Source organism: Thunnus thynnus, chromosome 20 (genome assembly GCF_963924715.1).
Source record: "Thunnus thynnus chromosome 20, fThuThy2.1, whole genome shotgun sequence".
NCBI lineage: Eukaryota > Metazoa > Chordata > Actinopteri > Scombriformes > Scombridae > Thunnus > Thunnus thynnus.
The window spans coordinates 4,902,762-4,913,260 of NC_089536.1; the positions used below are offsets into that span (position 1 = coordinate 4,902,762).

Genomic DNA, 10,499 nt, shown 5'->3' on the forward strand with positions numbered 1-10,499 from the left:
TCTTTCTAAATACGGTAAAATACTGTAAATTTTGATGCTTTTTGGAGCCAAAACCAAGAACAGACAGTAGGCTACTGTAAGATTTGACGGTAAAATACAGTATTTTCATTTTTACTGCTGCAGTAATGGAGGGACAGAAGCAACATGTAACCATCAATATCATCCAGATCAAAATCAAACAGAATTACATTTGTGAATCTTGTTACTCAATTAGTGATTACATTTAATTGTAGCTAACATCAAACTGATATAATCCTAGCAAACACCTGGCAGGCACAAGAGAGCATTTTCAGATAGTTTTCTTCGGTTGGAAGTTTGAATTACTGGTATTTAAACATTATTCTCACTGCTGCTTGCGAGTCTAGTTTAAAGATTATTTTTGGATGACTGTTTTCTCTTGAACTACACGTCTGTGAATGCTAACGATAGTCCAGCCTGGTCTATACCTACACCTTGTTTATCCCACTTGCATTTCATAATTAATAATATCCTTCTATGTAAAGTACATAACAATTGAAGTTCATTCAAATATGTAGCCAAATTGATTAAGATAATGTTTGCTGCTGAGACCCAAAAGACAGAATATTGGTTATTTTAGCTCAGGTTGCTACAAATATACTGTAGTTTGTTGGCAAGCTGTACTAAAACCTGGGACATAATGGGTGATTTTTTTACATGTTGTTTTCATTGTGACTAATCCCGAGAGGGAAACGAAGGCCAGCCGGGGAAAATAATTCCTAAGAAGACAGACAAGCTCACAGTGAATCTTCATCATCACTTTTCTGAAGGACTTGACGCCACTTCATAAAGGGAAGTCAGGTTTCTCTCTTGTGTAAAAGATTTCTTTCTGCCTTTCACTTGTTTCATTTTTCTTTCTCTCACTCTGTATTTGATTTTCATTCTTGTTTCTTTCTCGCTCAGTGAGCTGTGAGCCTGGAGGCCGACTATCTGCCAGTTATAACAGAGGACATTTAAAGGTATTATAAATTGTTTATCCTTCTGTTTATTTGTGCTTTTATATTTTTTTAAACAGTAGTTTGACTCATGACTAAGTTTTGTTGACAACTCAGGATATTATAAATAACAGATTTACATTGACCCGCTTTTAAAGGGCATGAACCTTGAGAATTACTTTTTCAAACATACTTGAATATACATATTTGAAAGCCTTTGAATAAATGTTCAGTTCCATAAAGCTGCATTGTCCTCTTTTATGCTATAATTGTTAAGGTTTATGTGTTTTTAAATGTAAAACTGAGCTGATTTCAATACTGGATCATTATGGTTGACGACACATTGTTATTTGCAGTATATGTCTGCAATTTATAGTTGTTTTTATTAATATGAATAAGAAGAAAACTTTTCATTTGTTTACTGTAACATTTACAGTAAAAAACTGTTCATCACATTCTACAGCAGAATACTGTTATAATTTTTACAGCAATTAACTATTAAAGTAAATTACGTTAGTGACACTGTAAAAAAACAGTAAAATGCTGGCAACTACAGCTGCCAGTAGTTTCCTATAATTTTACAGAGAAATTTGTGACAGTGTACTGTATTAGTTGCCTGTTGACTTTGAGATTTTTAGACATCCTAAATGTTAATTAAGAGGTCTGAGACCTGCTGTATTTTGCACACAAGCCTGATCAAGTTTATACATATGATCTATACACTTGAACATGCAGAAATGTTCTGTGCAGCAAGAAATCAAACTGCAAATGTTCTTCATTAACATTTACATTTAAATGACCAGTCTGTAGGATTTAGTTGTATCTAGCAGTGAGGTTGCAGATTGAAACCAACTGAATACCTACCCCCCCCCCCCCCCTTCCAAGCCTCTAGGAGATCCTACGGTGGTCATGAAACTTGTGAAAAAGGTGAAAGGCCCTCTCTAGAACCAGTGTTTGGTTTGTTCATTCTGGGCTACTGTAGAAAAACACAGCAATTCTTATTTTCAGGTGATTATACACTAATTAAAACATTTTATGAATATTATATTCCATTTCTGTCAAATCCGTTCCACTAGATGGCACTAAATTCTGCACACTGCACCTTTGATGTCAAATGTTCCCAATTTATAAACCTGCTCACATACTGTATATGTTTAAATCACACCCCAGGATGAAGATCAGATGAGGGCATGTGAACAGAGCATTGCATCAGTGAGCGAACTACAACCAGACATCAGCAGCTCTCTCATTAACTCAGGCTTGGATCACCATGGCAATGGACAATAATTAGTGTTAAAGTGCTCCTTTGTTTACCTTGGGGAAATAAGCCAGAGGCTAAAGGTGATCCACGGCTGAATCAGCTCTTAAATGGAAGAGTGTGAGTTGTTACGCAAAATAGAGTTCAGGTTGACCCTCACCCTCTCCTCTGCTCTGAAGCTTTGTCATTTTTTTTTTGTTGTTTGTTTTGTTTGTTTTACTTCCTTAAAGCTGTGTTGATTGTTTTTTGGCCACTAGGGGGCAAAGAAACATCGCAACTATAGACTGTATATCAAGATGGATGTAGCAAGGTGTGAGGTCACCTACTGGTTTCATTGAAGCTGGTTTGAAGCCCAGAGTTGTAGCTTATGGTCGGCAATATCTTTTCCGTTTGAAGCCAGGATCTTCATAATAAGGAGTGTTGCCTTTCACAATCTGGAAACATATCTCGCTACGTCGGACCGAAGCCTCCACTCACACTTGAGCTAGAAACACCCTCAAACTGTCATTTTAGTATTTATTTTATATTTACTTGAGTCTGGGTCTTAACATCTTTTAAAATAGACATAAAACACATGAAGGTGAAGACTAACCTTCTGAAGTTTAATTAATTATCCAAGTCCAACATTTGCTGTGAAAGTGCTGTTCTCCGTGATGCATGTGGTTTTTAGCATTTTGGCATGAGCAGTATAAATTTAAAAATGTGACTGATGAACAGATGGGAGCGTCTTAAATGGCTTAAATCAGGATACTTTTTAAGTTGTGATTCTAATACAAATCAGGCAGTTTAACAGTTGTTTGATGCGCCCTTTTTTTCCCCTCAAGGCACCTGGAAGTGAAACAGAGTTTTACTGTCAGCAGCTCCGCCCTCCACTGCTCCACTTCCTGCTCTTTCTCCACTAAACACATCAGCCTCACACTCTACAGATGTCTTTACTTACTTCTGTGTGAACATGTGCAAACCATCTACAGAGAAAATGAGACCAAAGGCATTCGAACAAGCAGAACAGACGACAGACTGTAAGTACAAATGAAACTCTCAGACGCTGAATCTGCCGCAACAAGTTCAAACAGCAGCTTTACTTACTTTTAACAAAGTAAGGATCTATCTGATACAGAGTTTTTCATAACATGATCTTGTTCTACTTAAAAATTCTTGTTGACAGTAGTGTCACAGCAGCTTGTCGGCTCACTGCCACAGATTGACACAGAAACAGATTTTGATGTCATCATTGGTATGTTAAAACTTGTTACGGCAAAAGACAGAATTAGGATAAAGAAATGATCACTGCCGTCTTTACTTTGGATTACGACCTACCCAGATCAGAACTACAGGTGGCTGCAGGCAAAAATAAGAGCACAGCAGCACCCATTTCAGAACCTGCCCTACCACAAATTGTATGGAGTGTCTAATGTGCCAAAAAATGATTGACTTTTATAGTTACTTTTTAGAGCTGCTACGATTTGTCCATTAATTGATTAGTTGCCAACTATTTTTATAATCAATTAATCACTTTGAGTCTTTTTGTTTTTTGAAAGTTAATGTAAGAAATGTAAAAAAAAAAAAAAAAAAGTTAAATTCTTTGATTCCAGCCTCTCAGATGTGAATATTTTCTGGTTTCTTTAGTCCTCTATGACAGTAAACTGAATATCTTTGGGTTGTGGATAAAACAAAACATTTGAGGATGTTGTCACCTTGGGCTTTGGGAAACAGTGATCAACATTTTTTACCATTTTACTGACATTAAGTGAACCAATCAAGAAAACAATCAACAGATTAATCGGTAATGATAATATTGTTAGTTGCACCCCTGAGACTTTTATAGTGTTCAATTGTGATGCATGAAAAAGTCATACTTTAAAAAAAATCCATTAGGTATTAATTATTTAAATTAGCATTTAAGGTTATAATCCTTAAGATTTTATAAAATCAAACCCCATTTTTTTATACTATTTACGGACTGTATTTTTTCAGTGGCAGCCATTGATTCAGTAGATTTCATTGTTTGTGGCAGAGTCCAGCATTCCCCAGCTCATTGCTATCATCCTCATATAGCTCCTGTATCACAGCCGTATTAAGTCACTGCTAATGCTAAACCAACATTTCCCATTGCTGCTGCTGCTTCACACATGTATTCAACTGGCAAACCAACAAGTGTGTTTACAGCTTGTTTCTTCTGCCCTCTAAGTGTCCAAAAAAATCTGTTGATGCAGGTTTAAGTTTATTAATGCAAATTAAATTAATACACCCACATGACATTCAAATGAGCTTTTTAAAATTGATCCAATGACAGTTCAGCCTCCATAAATTTGAAGCTACTCTATTGCTTTTACTACTTTAGTAAAAGCGATTAAAAAAAAGTGACAAATAGAGGATGTTTTTTCTTTCTATGCACATTTCTCGTCAGGAGTTGTTTTTTTTCCTAATATCTCTAGCATATGCAGAATGTCCTTGGCAAGTTTCAAATCCTTTGTTTTTCATTCGCAGGAAGAAAAATAAGAACCTCAGCTTCTTCAAGGACAAGCACTCCTGGTTCTGTGTTTGAAAATTCTCCATTGATTTATGGATCCTAAGCTGCTTCAAACACTTGAATGCTCAACTTTCAAGTAGACTTCTCATAAATATCAGTTGCATTATTGTGAAGAAGGAGAAAAAAGAAAAATGGAAAATTTATTTGATTTTGAAGGGGGCTATGTGGACTACAGACTATTTACCACTCCTACTGACCTAAAAGATGAACTCATAACACATTTAACATCTTACATCCCGCTCTACGATCAACACCGAGACCGTCTACAAAGAACTTCAGAGAACTTCACTCAGGCAGCTGTCCGAGTTCATGAAATGGACGACGACAGCTCTGAGAACACGGTGGTCCAAGGTCTGCTCTGTGTGTTTGGGGGAGTGCTTGGTGCATCTTGTGGGGCTGTTGCTGGTGGCATCATTGGGGCCTTGGGGGCAGTTAGCGCAGCAACTTGCAGCAGGTTTTGCGGAAATGTTAATGCACTTGGTGCAACTGTCGGCTTTGTTGGCGGTGTATTCGGTGGTGCAGTTGGGGGCTCATTTTCTGGCGTTGTTGGTGGTGCAGCCAGCGCTGTAGCTGCAGCAACAGGATGTTCAATTAATGGTATAGTCAGTGATGTAACATGGTTCACCATTGGCTTTGCAACTGGTGGTGCAATTGGAGGTATTTTTGGTGGGACAGTTGGAGCAGCAGGAGGTGCAGTTGGTGGTGCTTTTGGTGGGTTGTACGCTACAAGATTTGCAGTTAGTGTAGTTGGATTTGTAATTCATCATTTCTGTGACAACAAAGATTCAAAAGAACAGAAAAAGGAGACAAAGAAAGTGGACATTATACAGAAAGCTGGACGAGATTTCCATGAAGTGATCGAACCGCTGGTGATGGAGCTAAAAACAATCAAAATGATTAGTGACAAAATGGCCTCCAGTGATGCTGTTCTCGGTGTGTCTGAACAAACTGCAAAGACTCTGACTGCTGTGACGGTGATGGAGAGAGCAGAGATCAGTGAGTCTCTCAAAGATCTGACAAACTGTGTGTCCAGTGCTGAAGAGGTAGCGATGCAATGCAGGCAAGTCACTGTGGAACTGGAGAAAACGAGAGCAGAAGTGGAAAAACTTTTGGTTTCATTGAGGAAACCTTGAGGCTTCCTGATGTGAAACTGCTAATACATCAGAATTGCTTAAAACAGAATATTTACTTGTGTTCTTCCAACTTCAAAGGAACAGTTTTATAGTTTGGGCAATATACTTATTCACTTCCTTCCCGAAAGAGCTACAGTTATTTGTCAGACTACTTCTTAAGAAATAGTGTGGCACATAATGTCCCATAAAACCAAAAATTTTCATTTTTAAACTTCACTTTTTGTACAACTAAACAAACAAGATAAAACATGTTATTTACTGAGCTTTAGAGGTGCTAGTAGGTGGGTTCCGTTACCATTGGACAGAGCCAGGCTAGCTGTTTCCTCCCAGCGGCAACCTCCAGGGCTGAAAAATGAAGCCAATGCGGAAGTGCCAAAAACTGCAGTTCCTTGAATGGCCACTTGAGGCTCCAAAAGCGAGTCAATCCCCATAGACCCCCATGTTACAGTTTGTGATAATTAAATAAAAAAGACCCAAGGAAGAACAAGTCCAAATACAAGTTCTACCGTCAAAAACACTGTGGATCTACACTGTTCTTAAAAGTGTTTTGATTATTAGTCCAGGATGAAATCAAGTGTAAATTAGAATATATTTGACATATTTTTTATTGTAAATTTATTTTTCTTTTTTATATTATTCACGATTACTTCATTTTGTCTATATTTTGACTGTTAAGGCTAGTAGGTTTACACACACAAGGAATTTCCTAGTACTGTATGTGTGAAAGTACTTGACAATAAACCCGTTTTTGATTTTCATTATCGATTGTCTGTAAAATGCCCAACTTCACAGCAGAAATAAACATGTTAACAGCCTGGTACAAAAAACGGTTTTGGTCTCTATAGCTAATTCCCTCTTTCATGACAACTGTACGGGGGTGAATTTTTTTATAACTCACCCGTTTAAATTTTATTAAGTCATAAAGTTATGCATAATGAATGACTTGGCTGCTTTGAGTGACAGGTCTGCCAGCCGCTAGGTGGCCTGTTTCAGCCATTCGGCCCGCCTCTTAGCCCATTTTTGATTGGCTGGGAGTTAGGCAGTCATGTACTGCCAAGATGGCGACGGCCAAAGTGGCTTGAGCTTCAAAACCGCTCTTCAGAAACCAACGGGTGACGTCATAGTAACTACGTCCATATTTTTATGCAGTCTATGGTTTCCCACTGTTTCCAGTCTTTATGCTAAGCTAAGCTAATCAGCTGCTGGCTGTAGCTTCATATTTACTGTACAGACAATCAATCTTATTTTTGGCAAGAATGCGATATTTATATATATATATACATATATATATTTGTGTATTCCCTAATATGTTGAACTGTTCCTTAAATAATACAAAGAAACACAGCTAAATTATCAGGACATTTACAGATTTCAGGATAAAGTCATAAACAGGCAGTAATCATTTAACTGGATGGATGTTAACGAGGATATTTGATTGATAGTTACTCCAGTAGATTTTATTATTCACATATGTTGATTACTTCTGATTTTTTGTTGTTGTTGTTGTTGTTGTTGATCTTTGGTCTCTGTTCAGTATTTGGAGTGATTAATGTTTTATCATTTCCTTTCGCATGATATGAAATCTGATATGAAAGCCATTTTAGATAGATCAGTGTCTTACTGATATCCTTATGTAGTTCATTTATGTGAAAATTCTTTTTTTACATTCCTGATTTTTCCTGATTTTATCCATTTACCAATATTTATACTTTTCCTTATCTTCTTTTAATTGATATTAAAGTTGAGTTAACTGTATTAATGTATGTTGTCGTGTTTTGTTATTAAATGTGTTGTAGATCATTGTATGCTTGCAGGACAGAAAGACAGTTGAACTATTTATTGTATTACTTTGTGTGTGTTCTGTTCAGTTGTGTCCCTGTGATCTATGACAGCAGCCATGGTTGCAATAATTATCTTTTTTAATTAACATTATCTCAAGATCACAAATTATGTTTTCATTATCATCTCATAACAGGAAAAGACCACAGGACAGTGGGTTAGTTGAGTCTGCATTACATTACATTACATACATTTGGCATCTTTGTCCAAAACAATTTACATTTGGTAGTAATTTGGGGTTCAGTGTGTAGTTCAAGGGCACTGCAGCATGTATCCAGGAGGGGAGAGGAATGGTAATCTCAGCTGTAATAGCCGACCTGCTCGACAGCTACAGCTGCCTTTTGTTATGCTGAAAATGAGATATTCAACCTGGCCTCACGAGAAAATTACTTGTTATCTTCTATATCTATATCTATAGTAGAGATATCAGGAAAATTATTGCACAGTCTCAAGATCTCAAGGAATTAACAAGAATAACTGAGTGGTCTTTTTTATTTGTTATTTAGCACTGGATAGATAACATCATAACCCATGAGGACACAATGACACAGTGGGTCCTGTCTTTTAAGGATGAAACAGCTAAATGAAACCTGCTCACACCTACAGTTTGTGATAATTAAATAAAAAAGACCCAAGGAAGAACAAGTCCAAATACAAGTTCTACCGTCAAAAACACTGTGGATCTACACTGTTCTTAAAAGTGTTTTGATTATTAGTCCAGGATGAAATCAAGTGTAAATTAGAATATATTTGACATATTTTTTATTGTAAATTTATTTTTCTTTTTTATATTATTCACGATTACTTCATTTTGTCTATATTTTGACTGTTAAGGCTAGTAGGTTTACACACACAAGGAATTTCCTAGTACTGTATGTGTGAAAGTACTTGACAATAAACCCGTTTTTGATTTTCATTATCGATTGTCTGTAAAATGTTTGTAAAAACTATGAAAAATTCACTTATTTATCACATAACATTCACAAGTCCATGATGATGTATTTTAAATGTCTTAATGTCTGAAACCACAAAATCATCTCTTAACTATAATGTATGACTAAGAAAAGGAGCAACTCATCACATTTTCTTAGAAAAGAGAGAAATTATTCATTATCATCATAGTTATCCCTTCTGAATCATCTGTGATAACTTTCAAGTTAGATTTGAGTAGCTGGGGAAAATATCTTCAGTACAAACTGATAAAGCAAGTACTCAGAGTCCAGAGTTTAACAGTAAGCGGTTGGATAAACCAGATTAATTGGCCACATAAGAGTAGCTCTCGGGAGAAAAACTCAACCCTTCTGCCTGTCTGTTGTTTTTTTTTTTTTTCATCTTCGATCGATTACAGATCTGCAAAGAGCAAAGGTCACGAGTAGAGAAGCACACACTGTTCTCCTACCACATTTTCCAACCTCTAAGCTCCCTGAAAGAGGCAGAACATCACAGAAAACCTTTTATATTCTGTGCTCTCAGAAAGTCTTCCTCTCCTCCTCTGCATCTGTTACACTCTATTTAATCATCTACTACAGTAATAATGTTATGGAAATAAAAGTGTTTTTTTCTTCACTGCTGCAGTTCTTGTGGTTGTCGTTCGTTATGTATAATGGCGTGTGTGTGCTCAACTGCATCTGTTGCCTTTATTAGAAGAAAGAAGTACATTTAGGCTCCTTTCAACAAACGGTAACATCTGGCAGCTTTAAACATTTTCAGTGCAAATTAACTCTAAAACTGGAAATTGCAACAGATGGCCATTTAAAACACAAACAGGAGAATAACTCAGAAACTGCAGCGAGTCATATAATAGACCAAAATATATTTACAACATTTATCCCACCATTCAAATTTACAACAAATTTAAAAAAGTATAGTATTATTAGTATTAGTAAAAGTAAGCCCACTGCTGGGATTTTGAGAAGACAATAAATTTGTAATATCATATAAAAAAAGTAAAATTAAAATTAAATTAAATTAAAATAAAGAAAAAAGTTATACATTATGGGAAAGGATTGTGATTTTACCAGCAAGATTTAACATTTTAAGAAAAATATGCAATTTTGAAGAGAAAAGTTGTGATTTTACAAGAAAAAGTTGAAAAGTCTTCATTTTACAACTTAAGATATAATTTATGTTTGAGGATTGAGAATTTACAAGAAAATTTTAATATTTGATAATACTTCTCAAAATAAAGATGAAAAAGTTGTAATTTTATTGGAAACTATTTGTAGATGCAGTTTTAATATTTTGAGAAAACATTGTTTTCTTAGTAAACTTGTAACATTTGAATAAAAATATGTAATTTTCATGAGAAAAGTTGTAATGTTTTTCAGGATAAAATCATAATTTTATGAGAAAAATGTAAATGTATGGCAGCATATTGCATTTTCTCAGTTTCTTGTTATAACAAGAAACTTTTTGTTTTAATGAGATTGATCTTTCATGTTTTTCTGAGATATTTTTCTTATTATTACTAGAATAATTACCAAATTATTCTGTTTTTACAAGAAACTTGTCTTGTAATAACATATCATTTTCTAGTTATATTACAGAACTTCACAAAATGAACTTATGTCATTAAAACAAACTTTTCTCATTATAACGTGATAGGTTGGTATGTCAAAACAAGGAAAAGACACTCAGTGCCTAAACAGACAATATTGGCACCTAAAAAAGCTAAAAATAAAAAAGTGAAAATTGCAACGTTCTCGTGAACAGATCAGGGCGGCAGTGTGATGCAGTTGGGATTAACTGAGACCTTTATACTCTGCAAAAACACACTTTAGCAAGAA

At 35.5% G+C, this 10,499-nt stretch overlaps 1 protein-coding gene across 1 annotated transcript; it reads left to right on the forward strand.

The window, feature by feature from the left end:
• Positions 1–2,824: 2,824 nt before the first annotated feature.
• LOC137171892 (uncharacterized) lies at positions 2,825–6,303 on the forward strand. The gene is made up of 2 exons (XM_067576078.1): positions 2,825–3,230; positions 4,699–6,303. Exon 2 carries the CDS (start codon positions 4,873–4,875, stop codon positions 5,872–5,874), a length of 1,002 nt encoding a protein of 333 aa, XP_067432179.1. The 5' UTR covers positions 2,825–3,230; positions 4,699–4,872; the 3' UTR covers positions 5,875–6,303.
• Positions 6,304–10,499: the final 4,196 nt, after the last annotated feature.